This window comes from Scyliorhinus torazame, chromosome 13 (genome assembly GCF_047496885.1).
Source record: "Scyliorhinus torazame isolate Kashiwa2021f chromosome 13, sScyTor2.1, whole genome shotgun sequence".
NCBI classification, from domain to species: domain Eukaryota; kingdom Metazoa; phylum Chordata; class Chondrichthyes; order Carcharhiniformes; family Scyliorhinidae; genus Scyliorhinus; species Scyliorhinus torazame.
The window spans coordinates 164,236,882-164,255,847 of record NC_092719.1 but is presented as its reverse complement, the minus strand read 5'-3'; the positions used below and the strand labels follow the sequence as shown (position 1 = coordinate 164,255,847).

The following is an 18,966-nucleotide window of genomic DNA, read 5'->3' as shown; positions in this document are numbered from 1 at the left end:
GTTTCCTCCTTTAACTTGCTGAACTACTTTAAGGACTTGTGTGTTTTGTTTCCTTCAAAGCTCACCAGCAGGTGGCAGCAAAATATGTTGAAGAATTTTTGTTTATTTGTAAAAGATATGAAGGAAATGTTAAAAAACTATTGCATGTTAATTAATGTTAATTTAACAATGGAAAAATGATGTAATTTATTCTACATCTACCGTCACATTTAAAACAAGTAATTTTGAGTCATTACTATCGTCCAACTAGGGGTGGGAATGGCTTCAATCATATTTTCCATATATTCAAAACCAAAATGGATCTAGTCAAGTTTGGGGTTGGTGGAGGCTCTGCCCTCACAGGGTCATCCTGGATCTGCAGTTTAAGGCTAGGAAAGATGTAAATAAAGAGAGGGGAGGAGACGAATAGAAGGGAGATGGAAATAGATGGGGAAGGCAGCAGTGAAGGAATGGATGGGTTAAGAAAAAAAAGTGTCTCAGGGCCATGGAATAGAGATTATTCAATAACTTGGCAAAGGGAGAAGGCAGAGGAGTACTTGGAAAATTACCGAGATTTTTGAACAAATGAAAAGTCCCATTCCCTGCGGCAGTGCACAAGTTTTAGAAAGATTTACTTTTTCTTGTTTATTTTCCACACTTCACTACTCTTGATCATTTCTATTACTGACGTTGTTTTGCTGAAAGATGGTATGGATATATCAGAGGATATCAGTCAACGTTGCAAACAAAACATATAGGGCTGGATTTTATGTTTCTTGGCGGGGTGAAATGGGCAGAATGGAGTTGGAGTTCTCCGCTTGCTCCTGCCTCTGCCGTCTCAGTGTAGCCACCTGGGTTGGCCACTTCCCGACTTAAAATGGAGGTCCGCAAAGACTACAGGGAAAATTCAGCCAACACAGGCAAAAACTAGCAAGTGCAAAAATCCTGTGTATTCGAACTTGCAAAAGCCCAGGCAGCACTGAAACTCACAGCCATCTGCATATTAATCAGCGATCCCCGGGAACAATTGAAACATTTAAGGTGAATAAGGCCAAGCCAGACTCCTCGGCGCCAGCAGGAGCCAAGACAAATTAAAGCCAACGGACACTCAGGGACCGCCCAGCGATCAGGGAACGGCTCCAGTATTGGAGAAATCGATCCAAGTGATCGGAACGCTGTCCAATCACTTGGAACCAGGTACGGGGTCCGTCCAAAGGGGCGGGAAGCCCCTGGGGACTTTAAAGTAGAGTCCCCAAGTTCAAATCGTCCTTCTTGGCAGGGTCACTCAGCAGCGAACCAACCCTTGACAGTGAACTGCCTAAGCTGCCGCATCAACTAAGTAAGTCTCCAGTCAACGCACGCTACGAGATAGGCGCTCCTAGCTACCAGTCCATACCAGCTTTTGAATCCTGCAGGCTCAGAATCGAACGAAAGGCCATTTGTTCCCCTGACCAGGTGGGCCAGTTCCAAGCTAAGTATAGGCCATTAAGTAGTGATTGACGGTGTATAATAAATGTGTTTTGATTTGAATCTCACTAATTGGTGTGTTGAGTTATTGATCAGTACTTGAACTTGAACCTCGTGGCGGTATCATAAAGATACCTGGTGACTCTAGAGCAAAGGTTATAGAAACAGAGCAAATTCAGTAAAAACCCAACGGGCAACAAATTAAGAGCCAACCAAAGTTAGCAACATCAGCATTTCCGCTCAAGCGTTGGGTGATCAATTTGTGGCCGTCTGGTGTGAAGGAGGTCAATTAGAGGTCCAGGGGGGGGGGGCTCTGTGCCTAATTAGGACCGCAGGCAGGGATGTCACACAGCAGAGGTCACGGCTAGAACTGTAAAGGTTTCCTGCTCTCTGAATCTTTCTTAATTTCTATGTGGGAGGCTCCTAAAAGTTGAAAAATGAGGTGATAAACCATAGCAAGGCTTCTATCCTCCACAGTAGAATCAACCATGGCCTGGTGGTCGGTCTTTTTTTCTTGCTTAGCTTCTTTATACCAGCTGTAAAACCCTCCCAAACCTCTTCTCGTCCAACTTCCAAATGCAGTGGCAAATAAAACATTTTCAACAGTTGACTTTTTAAACAGGCTCAATGGCTTGTTAATTAGTTAGTTCAAAATGGCGGGCTGGCTGCCAATTTCAAAGTCTGCTCACCTTCTGTAATTTGGGAGACTAGAGTGATGGCGTCATGTTGCTGTTCTGATGTCAACAGGGGGGGGGGGGAGAGAAATACGGTGGCCCACCTGATTGCCTACGTATGTAAAATGCAGCCCATTGTATTGGAAGCCTTTATTACAGCACCACCACGAGGTCAATAATATATCGCAGATAAATGCAATAGGTATTTGAAAATAAATGAGACCTTATCAAGCAATTGACTTAGGAATTTCAGTGAATTTTTAAATGGAATTTTGAGCCACACCCGGTAATTTTAATATAAAATAGATTACTTTTGTATGTCATATCTAAGCATCAGCCTACACAGCTCAACTTTTGTTCACACTCTGCAATATTATCACAGATGAATAGCCAAAATGGAAACATTGACCAAAATATGAGACTTATGTGAACCGAATAGTTTTGTATAATGCACGGACTATCGCCCAACCAGCAATCTGTTGGACTAATAAATATTTAAATGCAGGTTTTCAATTTGTGGTAAGATGACTATAATTAAGGGGTGGAAGAAAATACTGCTGTATACTATTTGAATAGTCAGAGGTGCCAACTTGAATGCAAATTACATACTTACTGTGATTTCTAAAAATATAAATAATAGCACATCTATGCATTTCTTGTCAAGCAACTGAATGTGAGATGTTAAGAAAATTACATGTACCCGTTGATATCTGCAACAACCTTGACTAGGTTTTACAAAGGGCGGGATTCTCCGAAACACGGCTAAGTGTTGACGCCGGCGTAAACACCCGAGCGTTTCATGCCGGCGTCAACGGACCCCTTGACCCAGCGATTCACTTACCTGAAGGGGGACAGCAGTATGCCGGAGTGCTCCGCGCAGCTCCGGCTGCCGGCGGAGAATTGCTGCGGGGGCCTCTTTCAATGGCCCCCAACCGGTGCCGCGTCGACCGTGCTCGCGAGACTGGTGGCGATTCTCCGTCCGCGGAGAATCGCGGGAAGGCATCGGACCTGATCACGGGTCTGACACCCCATTCTCCGCCCCCGCGTCGAGCGCGATTTCGGCGCGGAGAATCCTGGCCAAGATCTTTATTTAAGAATTTATGTTCTCACATTTTGTGACTAAATAAAGCTCATCGGCGGGATTCTCCATTTCTGAGATTAAGTGTTGACGCCAACACAGAATTTGTGCACTTTCACGAAGCAAAAATGGCTGCGCACCTGGAGCGATTCCGCTACTGTCCAGGGGCTAGCACAATCGATTATAATGAGAAACGGTGCCGGATTCGCGATTGACACTCAGGAGGTTGACAAGCTTCAGCCGCATATACACACTTCACTCCCCACACACACACCAAACCAGCCAACAAAATGGCAGCAAGGAGAGCAGATCCACACTTCACCGATGCCAAGCTGGAGACCCTCCTGGACGCGGTGGAGGAGAGGCGAATGTCCCTGTACTCAGGCCCGTTAAGAAGTCTGCCAGCTGCTGCCATTCGTGTTGCTTGCGCGCAGGTTGCAGAGGCAGTCAGCGCCACCCGCATACCGTTTGTACGGCCAGCTGTGCCGGATGAAACTGCACAACCTCCTCAGGGCGGCCAGGGTGCGTAGGCAGCACTGTGTCCGTGGCACTTACCCATATACATCACACCCGTAACCTTACCCCCCACCTCCACCCGGAGGGCGGCCGATCCCCCACCGTATACCACAAATCGATACCCATACCAGCTGGCATGTCCAGGTGCCCTGGCCACTGAGGCCACCAGCTACCCAGCCCCTGGGTTGCACGAGTTGGACTGTCTAACACTGTCAATTTCTGTTCCCTAACCCCCCAGGAGAAGGCCGCTCACAACCACTGGAAGTGGGAGAAGACAGGAGGGGCACTGCTGGACCGGTGGCCCTTCACTGTGACTGAGCAGAGGGCCCTAGAGGTGGTCGGCGGCCCAGAGGGAGATGGCGCAGCCACTGGCTGATGTGACACAGACCCAGAGATGATCCACTCCCTGTGCTCCATGGCTGTGAGTGGGCAGACCCTAGTGCCTCCAGAACTGGCAGCGCCAGGTGGCAGGGGAAACTCAGGGGATAGTTCCCCTCGCACCCCTGCCCCATGGAGTAGCCCGGGGTCCATCGAGCACCCAGAAGGGGAGGAGGCAATGGGGCCTGTGACAGTGACTCCACCCTCCTGTCCCTGGCACATCTGGTGTGCAGCAGGCAGAACAGGACAACGCCATGCCACCCGGGACACCCAAGCAGCAGCCGGGTCCATTCGGGCCAGGTTTCCCCAGAAGACGCCCACCAACGGGAACCCAGTTCTCAGGGCAGGTGTCACAGCAGGCCACCTTCACTCTTGCTGTGCCATACGGTGAACCACCTAAACGTGGCGTTAGGGCCCGTAAGGCCACTAAGTTAGACACCAGTTAAGTTGGCACGAGTGCAGGGCACAGTTTAGCTATAGCGGCTCGGGTGCAAATCTTTATATATTCGTTCACATTAAACATTTACATCCTGCCTCGGTACTCTGTCTGAGTGTGAGGGGTGGGCTGGTCCAAGCGGGGGGGGATGGGCAGACCCTGTGGGTGGCCTTGGCTCCACAACCGCCCCCCCCCAACCGTTCCCATCACCATCACCGCAGGGATCCGATGGAACTGGGATGGGATAGCATAGCCAGCTCGCATGCAGGGATCATCCAGGTGGATGAGAGAATGTGCTACCTTGGGCAGGAATCAGACATTTCCAAACAATGTGGAGCACCGGAGCTCATCGCAGAGTGAGATATCATCCTCCATCCCATGGACCAGGCCCGTTACTGCTAACCCAAGGCCCACACCATACCCAAGGGCGGGGAGGGGGGGAATGGCAGAGGGTGGAGTATGGGGATGGGAGCATCCATACGGTGAGTGTCACTCTGCAGGACTAGGGGCCAAGGTGGGTGGTCAGTGGGCGCAGGAAGATGGTCACGGTAATGGCAGTCCATACCTGGACACTAACCCAGTCCCATGGGGGGTCACCGCGATCATTCGGTCTGTTCACCCCATTCCGTCCCCCGTCCCCCCCGGTCTTGGCAGGTCCTGAGGCCAACCCGGCCAGTGTCCAGCTCGCAGCCGCTCCTCTCCATGCCCTACCTCCTCTCGCTACCTCAGCAGCCACCACGCTGATTTCACGATTTTGAAAAGCACAAGTGTACCCCGCCATCGGGAACTCAGCCCATCAGAGGAGGAGAATCACAGAACTCAGCCCCGGAGAATGCCCGGTCGAGCCTGCTAATGATATGCAAACGGTGTTTACTGTACATGCGTTCCGGTACGCATTGACGAGGTGACAGAGAATTGCGATTTGCCGTCATATCGGTGCATGCTGCAATTTTGCCATCGGAACCTAATCTCCACCCAATCGTGTTTTGTGATTTCGGCATCGGCAAATGGAGAATCCCGTCCCATATTTTTACTCCCTTCTCCTCTCCCTGCAAAATTTTTGCGAGGCTGTGTACCCACTGCAGGCAGTTGGCATTTGCAAATGCCATTCTTCAACCCACCACCAGGGGGCTTGAAATAGCAGTCCACTGGTCTGATTGTCCTTCCACTTATATGCTTCCCTGGCTTTGGAATGTGAGGGAAGTGGGAAGAATTAACATGTCTTCCTCTAACCTGAGAAGTCACTGCGTTGTCTAACATATTTTTAAAAATGCAGCAAATACAGTTCAGTTATCAACATACTCCGAGGCAATACTCTATTTTACTCGATAACCAATCATTGGTTTTGGTGTGTCTGATTCAGACAGGTTTTTTTTAAAACTCAGCTCCTTCCTGTGGGTAGATTACTGCCAGAGATTAGGGTTGACAGATGGAGAGCGGGTACCTTAAGGAATCACAGGCCTACAACAACATTCCACTGCTTTTCTTACATTACGAGTACAACTTTTAAAAGGTTAAGGGTACATAATGCTATTGTCATTCAATTTGACTTTTTTCAAATGAAGGGAAAGATATCTACAATATTTCATTTATGCATCTATAAAGACAGTATTGACTTGGTGCCTGCCCCTTTCAAACCAGCTGTATGTGTTCATGTATATTCTTATTATTGTTGATTATTTTAATTTCTAAAAAAAAAGTTAACCTCAAGAACTACAATTTAACTGGATAGAAATCGGAAATTGTAAAATTCCTTGGCTGTGACATTTCTGTTGACCCGAATTGTTTTATCAACCAAGAAAAGGAAGAGCAATATGTAAAGAGTTCAAAGGACTTGGGACTGCACACATTTAATATTGTCTTTCTGCTCTCTTTGTAAATATGTTTTGACTTTCCATTTCAAATGGATTTTTGAAAAAAAATAATAGAACATAAGAGATGCTCTGATATTACTATAGAGTTCAGAAAGTAAATGGAATCACTAATGTAGGATCTGAAAGGTAGCTGAGATAAAATGGGAAGCTTCTGTAATTATGCTTTTCTTGTTGAAACAGAATGTTAAAGGAAGTGGAGTTCCTAATGGAGAAGGGGAAAAATATTATAATGAGCATGAAAAGAAAGATTTTGGAGATGATGAAAGAACTTTAGAAGTTAAAGTTTCTTTCCGAAGCATCTCTAATACTGAGAACCAAAGTGGTATGTCCAATATTTCTACTTACACTGTCTCTATTATTTTTTTTCTCTTCATAATCTTCTGGTACCTTACTGAAGCCTACAGCCTCTCCTGCCTCTTCAGCTGATATGGCACCAATCAGTTCTGGGTCATCTACTTGGACTTCTTCCGGCCTTACTTTACCCTTTGTTTCTATGGCAACTGGTCTGGGCCCTTCATCTGCTGGAAGCCAAACTACTGTGGCATCTGTGTTAACAAGTACCTTGCTTGCAAGCCTTGGGTTTGGTGGTGGCGGTGTTCCTTCCTTTCCTAGTACTGTGTGGCCTACACGCCTTCCCTCTGTGGCTTCAACCACTAAACATCGAGTGAGACCTGTAGTTTCAACAACTGAAGCATTGTCATCTCCAGGCTCAGAAGGTGGTTCTGCTGTTAATAAAACAGGTGAAGCAGAAGGTGAAGATGAAAAGAAAGAAAATGAGGGCGAGAAAGGAGAGGGAGAAGAAGGAGAAGGCGATGAAGAGGAAACTAAAGACGGTTCAAGGAAGGAAGTAGTGGAGAAACAGGAGAATGTTGTGATTACAACAACTGAGACACAAAATAAGACTGAATCAGAGGTGTCACCCGGAGATCCAAGTGGTCCAACTGAAGAAGGTAAAAACTCAACCAGTGGAGAAGACCTTTCAAACACAACCATCAGTCAAACAAGTAAAGCTTTCAAACAGACCACAGTTGAACCATTGCGAACGTCATCAGAAGTTTCAACTACGGAGAACTATCCACTCAAAATTCCAGTCGAACCAACACCTCCTCCAAAAGCATGGGATGAAGGAGCAGGAGACAGCTCTGCTGAGAACACATTTGTTATGGTGGATCCAGGTTAGTTTATATCAAGTTTTGCTTTTTTTTTGTTATTATTGATTCTACCAAAATGCTTGTTCTTTAAAGAAAATAGGCTCTGTATGTGGCGTGTAGCTCTGTTTGTTCTGCTAAGCTTCTGATTAGTGGTTTCATTGTGGTGACTAAATAACTTGGGGGGGGGGGGGGGGGTGACACGTTGCAGATATATTTTTCCTAATGTTTACCTATGCCATAGAAAAACTAATCAATGTAGAAAACTGCAAAGTTTAAAACTTAGGATATTTTATCTACTGTCAAAATCTTTCCTTTGTTAATCGTAAATTATCGACAATGTGAAGTGTAAATTACCTGTTCCTTCCCTAATGATTAGAGTTGATTAATTTGTGCTTATTCCAAATGTCTTTTAAAATTAACTGGGCGATACAGTTTGTACTTCAATGATTTTGTCCAGAAAACTTAGCTTTGCAGTATTACTTTGGCACACTGCATGTAATATTCATGAGTGAAAATGATGGAAAAATTACATAAAATACATTTTTCTGTACAAAACTTGCATTGTATAAATGTCAAATTAATGAATGTTTAGTCGTATTTATGATAGAAAATGGCTTTTCTCATATAATTGCAAGTCAGATCTATAATTAAGAATGTACAAGCTTCTCCAAATTAGTTATGCTGTCACTGCACTGTTCTACTATGAAATGGTACAACATGTATTCACATTCACAGATCTCTACACACTGTGGTAGATTTTAACTTTTTTGCATTGGTTGCCTACGACACGGCCAGAGCCATTTTGAGGTCAGACTTTGTTTAAATAGACCTAAATGCCCGAACAAGCGTCCCAGTATAGCTCGCTAGATTCAGGCCTGTGCACTATTGGGTGCCACCTGCCCAGCAGCAAGCTAACTCCTGATTGTAGCAATTGGGATGGGTGGGGGATGTGTGTGTGTGGAGGGGGGGGGGATGGTTTGGGGCTGGGCGTGGTTTGGTGGCATGGTGTTGATACCAAGGGTAGACGTAGCCTAGATTATTTTTGTGAGGTCTTGAGGAACATTCCTGGCTCTCCCAACATCAGAAAAATATTTTAATACAATGTCAATACATTTTGGCTGTATTGCTAGAAAAGCTAGTCAGAAAGAGGGCAGTCCATGCTTTAAACAGTTCTGCTCTATAATGATGATTGGAGTCCATTGAATCACATAGGTCGACGTCCTATCGTTTGAAACAGGGACAGGTCTACGCCCAGTGGAATGCCCTTATAAAAATGGACATCAACAGGAGATTCACCATTTAAGGGCTGTAAATCTACCGACCCCAATTCCTAGTTGCTGTGACAAACTACATCTCATTGACCTGAACTCCACAGATGATCGGCCCATTCTACAACAACATCCTGTATTTATATACTTGCCTGTATTGTAGTAAAATACCTGAACCACTTCACAGAAAAGTGTTATCAGACAGAATTTGACACAGTACTACACAAGCAGATGTAGGGCAGCTCACAAAGACCTTGGTCATAGAGGTAGGTCTTAAGGAGTCTCTTAAAGAAAAAGAAAGGTGAGAAGCTGAGAGAGGGAATTCTAGAGCTTAGTTTCTCGGCAGCGGAAGGCTCATCTTCCAATGATGGAGCAATTAAATTCACATGCTAAAGAAGCGAGCAGTGGAGGAGTTCAGATCTCTTGAAAGGTTGGAGGAGATGTTATAATAATGAAATGTTTTTAATTGAAGTGTCGCTTAACCTGGAAATAATATTGGTCAGTGAGCACAAGGCAGATGATGAGTGGGCTGTGGCACGAGTTAAGACACGGGCAGCAGAGTTTTAATTAACTTCATGGTAGAACTTGGGAGATTGGCCAGAAGTCCATTGAAACAATAAAGGTGAATTGTAACAAAGGCATGAATGCAGGCAGCAGATGAGTGGAGACAGGAAGGACTCAGGCGATGTTACAGGGGTGGTAATAAGCGGTCTTGGTAATGGCACCATAAATATGGGGTTGAAGTTCCACCTTAGAGGTTAAATATGACAGTAAGGTTGCGAACAGTCTAGGTCAGCCTCAGACAGTTGCCATGGAGACGTTTGGAGTCAGTAGCTAAGGAATGGAGTTTGTGGTGGGGATGAAAGACAATGGTTTTGGTCTTCCCAGTAGTTAATTGAAGGAAATTGAAGCAATACATTCTGGAAACTGTACCTGCCCTAACAATTTATTTGTTTCTTTACTAGTCAGCTTGGAGTATTTTTTTTAAGCAAAGTGTTTCTCTTTTTTCGCCTTTGGTTTGGAAATTGAGAAATGCAAATCAATCCAATGTCCTGTCTTATCTCCATCTAACTGATTTCAACCAGAAATTATTCTGTTGTTGACATGTACAAAGAATTTGGCTTGTCATGGGACTGAAAAATAGCACCTTGTCGAACTATTGCAGGAATCGGAGCGGGACGCTGCCGGTCGATCTCTGGAGAGGATTCCCCTAGGATTACTAATGGCCGTTGCTCCTTGCGAGATCTAACTACATCTCTTGAGGCATAGCGATCTGAATCGCTTAACTCGCACGGTTAAGTGAGTTTAAGAACCATTTAGCTGTGCTGACAGAGGATCGAGCAGCCACCTAGCATATATCGGCTTCATAGAGGAGCCGAGTGCCGATTAGTACTGGTCCCCACAAACGGGGACCAGGTGTACCGGCACCGGGGGGGTCTCCCAAGCGACAGAAGGCTCCCAGGTGGTCAGCCTCTGGGCAGGGTGGCACCCTGGCACTGTTGATGCCACCTGGTGTTGCTAACTTTGCCTTAGTTTAATTGCTCTGTTTTATCACCTTTGCTCTGGAGTCGCCAGGTATCTTTCTGATACCGCCACGTGGTTCAAGTCCGAGTAATGATCAATAATCCAATACACCGCTTAGTAAGATTTAAATCAAAACACATTTATTATACACAGTAATCGCTACTCATGTACAAATTCTACGTCTAAGCTACTTCTACATCTAACAGGCCAATACTTAACTTGGAACTGGCCCACCAGGTCAGGGAAACAAATGGCCTTTCGTTCGGGTTCTGAGCCTGCGGGATTCGAAGTTGGTACAGATTGATAGCTAGGAGCGCCTATCTCGTAGCGAGCGTTGAAGTAAGACTTACAGTTTTGAGTGGCTGTTGAAGAGTGAAGAGCGAGTGAAGAGAGCGCGCCTTGAACTTGGGGCTCAATTCTTATAGTCCCCAGGGGCTTCCCGCCTTTCGGGGCGGACCCTGTACCTGGTCCCAAGTGATTGGACTTTGTCCCAATCACTTGGTTCGATTTTCTCCAATGCTGGAGCGGTTCCCTGATCGATGGGCTGTTTTGAGGTGGTCGTTCACCTCCTTTTGTGTAGGTTTCTGCTGGCGCCGAAGAGTTTGGTTTTGCTTTATGTGTCTAAATGTTGCTTATTGTTCCCGGGGATTGCTCATTAGTATGCAGATGGCTGGTGTTTTGTTATGCTGATGGTTGCTGGTATCGATCTTGTCTGGCCTTTCCAGAGGTCACACAGTCAACCTGCAGCTGCTCGTTTTTGTCCTGTTGGCTGACTTTCCCATCAGCCTTTGCCGTTCGCCATTTTAAATCGGGAGTTGGCTATTTTAAGTGGCTACATTGGGCACCTTGACACTGCCAGCCTGTACCCTATCAGTGCCATCTGTGTGCCAGCCTGGCACTGCTGGGGTACCCAAGTGGCGCTGCCAGGGTGGCAGTGCTAAGATGCCAGGCTGGCATTTTGCCCATGCTGGGATTGAGCCAGCATCCTGCCCTTGTGGGGTGGGGTGGGGGACTGAGGGCCCCCTTATAGGTGAGTTGGGGCAACACAGTGCTATTAGAAAGCAGGGTCCAGGGACGGCCCGCTAATCCCACCCAGAATGCACTCTTAATTTTTTTGGTTACACCGCACCCATTGAGAATGAACTTCTGTGAACTTCCATTCTTTGACACTTTTATTTGATAAATAATTTCAAGCTATAAGTATGCACATGTTCTGTGAATCTGTCAATTGAATTATGCCTTAGCCTTCAGCACTTCAAGATGCAACAAAGCTGTTTCAGAAATTCGTCCTTCATACATAACATGTATGCCTTTCACTAAATGAATTTTGTAGTTGTTACTAAGTGAGAAATAAAATCTAGATTTTGAAACTGAAGGTAAATAACAATGATAAAAGCAATAACAATTTTGTAAGTATTGGTACCTTAATGTTGCAATTAGCATGAAAGCCTGCGCAAATCTATCATCCTGAACAAAATTATTCTTTTCCCTTCCCATTCTCACCTGATATATAGTCACAATTGGTTTCAGTAGTTTTACGTGTGGCCATAGATTAGACCTGTTTGTATGCCAAACTGAAATGTACAGTTAGTATATGTGCACTTCCTGCTATTACAATATTTAGTCACACTTTTACATCAACATTGAAAATGGGCTACATTAACATTCGGAATTGAATGTAAACAATGGCCAATAGGAATGCAGCACTGAGAGCAGTTTACTAATTTAATAATTTTAACCTAAGCCACCTTCCAGAAAACTTGACTGGCTGCCTGTTTTACACCCCATCCATTGAAATAGAGGGAAAGTAAAATCAAGCTGGATGTAAAACAGCTGGCTAATTTAATTCTGTCAGTTTCTCACTGAGCAAGCTCGGTTAAAATCATCCCTGATGTTGAAAAGGTGCTTAGCAACCATTTTGTAATTAACTCCATGGAAAGATAGATGCCTGCAGGGATGAGTGAGCATAGGTAAGTGTTGTTTCATGCAAGTCTAATCTCGACATATTGTTTCATGTTACAATCAGTGAGCCTTTATCAAACTCCTTCCATGTATGCTTTGCACAGAGGAATAAACATTTCCAACCAGGAGTGAATGAAGTATGAGCCTTGTTATGTGTGCATTTGTGTCCCAAAAATCAAGGAGCAGAATAATTACGGGACATTTATTACATCTAGCAAGTCCATGGTGGTAATAGTAGTTTGAACAGTCTAAAATTATGATTTCTTTTAAATTACTTCAAGTAGTCTCTTTAGAAAATTCAGTTTACTGAGAAAATCAACCACTCAAATGCTGAAAATGCATGAATAAAGTAGCTATATTCTCCTTTCCCTACCACATAAATAGACAGACATTTTATCTGAAAAGGATGAAAACAGCAAATGGCCTGGAAAACTCTGGATGAATTAAAAATGGAGACACTGCCATCTGAAAACTGGGTGACATGTGTCCCCTTTAAGGTGAAGAGACCATTTGATTTAATCTTCACAAGTATACAATTTCAAACATGTTGTATTGGCCTGCTTCAGTGCTCCCCATTTTTGCCTACTTAATATATGATTTACTTCTTTCCAGCGATTACAGTGTAAGAGTCCTTCTTGTTTATTTCCTTTGTTCCCATTTATTTTATTTTATTATTTTTCATCTGTGGACCTATAATTGGGATGTGTCTTTAAGCAGAAGACTCAGTTGAAACAGCATGCTTGTCAGGACACTGTTACCAGGTTTTGTTTTTTGATGCGAAGAGGCCAGTCTCCTCGGCATCGGGTGAATCTTAGGCACCAGTTTTGGAGGAAGTTGGTTCGATTGGTTAACTGGCAACCAGTGGGTTGCCAGGGACAGTGTTCTGTCTGACAACGGTCAGCGGTTGTTTCCTTTGTGATGTTTTCTGAGCAGAAGTGTTGAGACCTTGGAAGGAGAAGGAACGTGCACTCTCTCTTGCTTGCTGAAGTGAAAGAACTGTTCTATTGTTCTAAAACCAGTGAGTGCCTGGCGCATCTTTGCTGTGAACTTAAAATGATGCAAAGTCTTCAGCGAAGATAGACAACCTTGCCAGAGAAAACAATCTCAAGCCTGGAAGGACAGAGTACCAAATGAAAAACCTGAACTTCAGAAAGATGTTAACTGGAAGTCATCCCAATGCATAAAAAGATTTTTATCCTTTTTAGTTATTTATTCTCCTCATTTTCCACATTTTCATCATATACACAACAAACAAAGATAACCAACAATAACAAATACAATATCAATCCCCCAACCAGTATCCCCTTCAACATACAAACCCAAACATCCCCTCTACATTCCAAATACAACAAAACAAAAAAGACCAAAAGAGAATCAACGGCCATCCTGTAAACAATGTACTCAACGCCCCCCCCCCCCCATAACCCCCCTAATGTTCGATGGCACCCAATTTTTGACAGTGCAAGATAAACAATGCCCATGAATTGTAGAACCCTTGCATCCTCCCGTTCAGCACAAACTTCACCTTTTTGAGTGTCAAAAACTCCAGCAGGTCCCCCCGCCAAGTCGAGGCACAGGGCGGATAAGCTGACCTCCACCCCAACAGGACCAGCCTCTGGGCAATCAGCAAGACGAAGTCTAAAACATCTGTCCACGTTCCCGCCTGCAGCCCGGGCTGGTCCGACACCCTGAAAATGGCTTCTAGGGGCCCTGGTTCGACACTCACATGCACTACCCCAGAGGTGACCTTAAAAACCTCCCTCCAATACCCCTCCAGCTTCGGGCAGGACCAAAACATGTGAACATGGTTTACGGGGCTCCTCCCACAGCGCTCACATACATCCTCCACCCCACTCAAAGAATCAGCTCATCCTCGTGAGATGTGCCCTATACATAACCTTCAACTGTATCAGCCCCAATCTCGCGCTCGAGGCTTTTACACTCCAGAGCACCTCGCATCACAGACCAACTTCCATTACCTCCCCCAACTCTTCCTCCCACGTGGCTTGAAGCCCCTCCAAAGATACCTTGCCCTCCCCACAGAATCTTCCCATAAATCACTCCCTTGTCCATGACCCTTGTTGTCAATACCTCCTCCAACAATGCGGAGGCCAGCGCTATCAGGAAGCTCTGAACCTCCCAGGCAAAATCGGACTAAAATTTTTTATTCCTCTCTGGCCACAGGATAGGTTCCAGAGGACTGGAGAATGGTCAATGTGGTTCCACTTTTCAAGAAGGGTGATAAAGACCAGTCAGGGAATTACAGACCAGTGAGTTTCCCATCGCTGGCAGGGAAACTATTGGAAAAAGTATTGAAGGACAGAATCAATCTCCACTTGCAGATCAAAGTTTGATGAGGGACAGCCAGCATGAGAGATCATGCCTAACAAATTTGATTGAATTTTTTGAGGAGGTGACCAGGTGTGTAGATGAGGGTAGTGCAGTTGATGTAATTTATATGGATTTCAGCAAAGCCTTTGGCAAGGTCCCACATAAGAGACTGATGAAGAAGGTAAAAGCACATATGATCCAGGGTAACGTGGCAAGTTGGATCCCAAATTGGCTTAGTGATAGGAGACAGAGGGTGGTGGTATAAGGCTATTTGTGTGACTTGAGGCTGGTGTCCGGTGGCATACCACAGGGATCAGTGTTGGGTCCCTTATTGTGTGTGATATATATATATAAACGATATAGAAGGAAATGTCGGGGGGATGATAAGCATGTTTTCAGATGACAGGAAGATTGGCTGGGTGGTTTCCAGTGAAGAAGAAGAAGGTCTTGGGTTACAGGAAGGTATGGACAGATTGGGCAGATCAGGGCAGCACGGTAGCACAGTGGTTATCACAGTTACTTCACAGCTCCAGGGTCCCAGGCTCGATTCCCGGCTTGGGTCACTGTCTGTGCGGAGTTTACATGTTCTCCCCATGTCTGCGTGGGTTTCCTCCGGGTGCTCCGGTTTCCTCCCATATTCCAAAGATGTGCAGTTTAGGTGGATTGGCCATGCTAAATTGCCCTTAGTGTCCAAAAAGGTTGTTTTTAAAAAAATAAATTTAGAGTACCCAATTCATTTTTCCAATTAAGGGGCAATTTAGCGTGTTCGATCCACCTACTTTGCACATCTTTGGGTTGTGGGGGCGAAACCCACGCAAACACGGGGAGAATGTGCAAACTCCACACGGACAGTGACCCAGAGCCGGGATCAAACCTGGGACCTCGGCGCCGTGAGACTGCAGTGCTACCACTGCGCCACCGTGCTGCCCCAAAAAGTTTGGGTTACAGGGATAAGGTGGAGGAGTGGGCTTAAGTGGGGTGCTCTTTCCAAGGGCCGGTGCAGACTCGATGGGCCGAATCGCCTCCTTCTGCACTGGAAATTCTATGATTCTATTAATGGAATTTAACCCTGAAAAGTGTGAGGTGATACACTTAGGAATGAATAACACGACAAGGAAGTACTGTCATGAGAATGTCGCTTTAAGAAATGGTTAGCTGCTCATGTTACTGTAGTGATGTCAGAGTGTGGGTGGAGCTGAGCTCTGGTTCTGCTTTTTAGATTCACTTTGAGAAAAGCTTGGGTGTGTCTCTGTCTTTTTGGTTTTGTTTTTCAGTGTGTTGCAGCTGAAGTCAGAAAAAGCAGCTGTACTGCTGTTCTCTGCCATGAAGGACTATCTCTTGATCATTTGGTGAATTCAGAAGAACTATAAATGTTTTCAGTAGTGAATGTAAACTCTTATGTTCTTCTGTTTAAAGGTTTGTTAAGTCTTTTGGGTGTAAAAGGACAGCATGCAGGTTACTTAGTGTTGTATTCTTTGGGGGTTATGATTGAATTGATGGTTGCTAAGATATTCACTGTTTGTTTTAAAAAGGTTAACTTGAGTTCATAGAATAAACATTGTTTTGCTTTAAAGAAGAACTTTTCCATTTCTGAAGTACCACACCTGTGGAGTGGGCCGTGTGCTCTCCATACCACAATCTATTAAAACGCCACGATACACTTTGGGGTTCTCTAAACCCTGGCCCATCACAGTACTCAAATGAATGGCAGGACAGTAGGAAGTTCAGAGGAACAGAGGGATCTTGGGGTGCTTGTCCATTGATCCCTGAAGGCGGCAGGACAGGTTAAAGAGTGGTTAAGAAGACATGCAGGATACTTGCCTTTATTAGTCGCGGCATAGATTATAAGAGCAGGAAGGTTCTGTTGGAGCTGTACAGGACTTTGGTTAGGCTACAGTTGGAGTACGGTGTTCAGCTCTGGTCACCGCACCATAGGAAGGATCTGATTGCACTCGAGAGAATGCGGAGGATATTCACCAGGATGTTGCCTTGGATGGAGCACTTTAAGCTATGAAGAGAAGCTGGATATGCTTGGGTTGTTTTCTTTGGAGCAGAGAAGGCAGGCAGGGGACCTGATGGAGCTGTATAAGATTCTGAGCAACATGGATAAGGTGGACAGAAAGCAGCTGTTCCTCTTAGTTGAAGGGTCAATAACAAGGGGGCATAGTTTTAAGGTGAAAGACAGGGGGCGCGATTGACCGATATAGGGGGTGCGATTGACCGATATTGAGGCCAAGTGTTCGCACCGTTGTGAATGCCGTCGCGTTTTACGACGGCGTGAACAGGGCCCGGGCACGGCCTATTCTGGCCAGCATGGCGCTGGAGCGGTTCATGCCGCTCCAGCCTCCCTATGCCGCCAAATGGGCACCGCGCCAACCCACGCATGTGCAGTTGGGGCAGCTCAATCCTGCGCATGCGCAGTTGGGCCGCGCCATCCTGCGCGTGCGCGGGGAACTTCTTACGCACGCCGGCCCCGACCCAACATGGGGTCGGTGTTCAGGGGCCGACCGCGCCAGGAAGTAGGCGGGGGGGGGGGAGAAAGAGGCCAGCCCGCCGATCGGTGGGCCACGATCGTGGGCCAGACCCCATCGGAGGCCCCCCCCCCCCCCCGGTGAAGGAGCCCCCTCCCCCTCCCCCACAGGCCACCCCCCCCCCCCCCCCGAGCGTTCCCGCAGAGTTCCCGCCGGCAGCGACCAGGGGTGAACGGCGCCGGCGGGACTCTGTCGTGTTGGAACAGCCGCTCGGCCCATCCGGGCCGGGGAATCGGTGGCCCTGTCGATTCCAGCGGCCCGCGGCCGGGGCTGCGCCACACACGCCGGCGCAAATGGCGCCGATTCCCCGCACCTCGGAGAATCGCGCGCTGGCGTTGGTGTGCGGTTGCGGCGATTCTCCGGCCCGGCGCGGGGCTAGGAGAATTGCGCCCAGAAGGTTTAGAGGGGATTTCAGGAAAAGATTCTTTCACCCAGAGTGAGGTGGGAATCTGGAGGGTAGCTGAGGCAGGAACTCTCAATCTTGAAAAAGTACTTGGATAGCACTTGAAATGTCATAACATTCAAGGTTATGGGCCAAGTGCTGGGAGGTGGGATGAGTGTAGAAAGTCGTGTTGTTTGTCGGTGCCGGCGCGATGGCCAAAGGGCTTCTTCTGTATCATATGATTCTATGAAATAGCATCCTACATCCACTGTCTCCATAACAGCCCGTGTTTCAGGAACTAAAATTACTTAAACAACCCTTTTTATTTTCTTAGCTTCTCAAAGGTTATCTCCCATGTTTACCCATAAGAAATATTATGAAACCAGTTGTTCTTGCCCATCAGGAAGATTAGCATGTGAAGCATCACTAAATTGGGGAGTTTCATATTTTTGGCTCACCTAGGAATGTAAACTTAACTATGAATATATCCAGATTTAATTTTTGGAATGTTTTATTTGCCCTTAAGACATTTTCTACCACGGGTCTTGCATCATTGTACTTATCAAAACTAACATCCTGAGTAATCTAGTGTCCATCCAGTTCAATGGATAATAAAGCTGCTCAAACTGCTCTGTGTCTTTAAGTATAATTATTAATCTTTCAGTGGTGGCCCAACATGATTCACTGAAATGGGAGTAACTCCCCCTAACTAGTATTGTTGATTTAAAGTCTACTCTGCTTAATATCTGAACCAATATATTTCAGTCCCACAAACCAGATTCCCAATTCTGCTCTATTCTTATTAATAACACATTTCTCAAATTTTGCAGTACCACCCCGTCAGAAATCGTCAACATGCCTGAAAGGTTCCCTTTATAATACCAATAAAAGGTTGTGGGATTTGCTTTTAGTTGAGCAAAACACACTGAAAAATGCCACACCATTAAAGCATCATTCAGGCGATCTGCCTCATTGGGTAATTTCAGAAACAGTTCTATCTGCAAAGTATCATTCTGCAGAAAAGCAGCATATATGACAACTTATCTACCCTCTCATGAATATGTGGCCAAAAGAGCTAAGAAGACTTTCATTATTTATTTCCAGCTGTTGGAGCGTACACTGTAATATCTGTATTACACAATCGCTCTTCAAAATCCCAAGCAATGAGCCTCACTTTACCCCAAAACAACCCATCTGCAAAGAGTTAAAAAAAAAATACAAATCCACTTTTCTGACAAAGCTGATTGCTCCTTACATGGTACCTCAGAACAAACCCTAAATTCTCTTCAACTATCGAATTGCCTTCATCTCCCCTCTTTTAATTAGTTTATCCTTAAGTTTATTGGCATAAGGGCAGCATGGTGGCCTAGTGGTTAGCACAACTGCCTCACGGCGCTGAGGTCCCAAGTTCGATC

At 45.7% G+C, this 18,966-nt stretch overlaps 1 protein-coding gene across 5 annotated transcripts in view; it reads left to right on the top strand.

The window, feature by feature from the left end:
- Positions 1–18,966, top strand: part of LOC140388345 (receptor-type tyrosine-protein phosphatase gamma-like) — a 1,184,455-nt gene that overhangs the window by 949,210 nt on the left and 216,279 nt on the right. For 4 of the 5 annotated variants that reach the window (XM_072472365.1, XM_072472362.1, XM_072472366.1 and 1 more), the window contains one exon: positions 6,800–7,577. In XM_072472365.1, the coding sequence (XP_072328466.1) occupies positions 6,800–7,577 (778 nt within the window). Of the gene's footprint in view, positions 1–6,582; positions 6,725–6,799; positions 7,578–18,966 lie in introns of all 5 variants that reach the window. The other variant, XM_072472367.1, reaches the window with a different exon arrangement.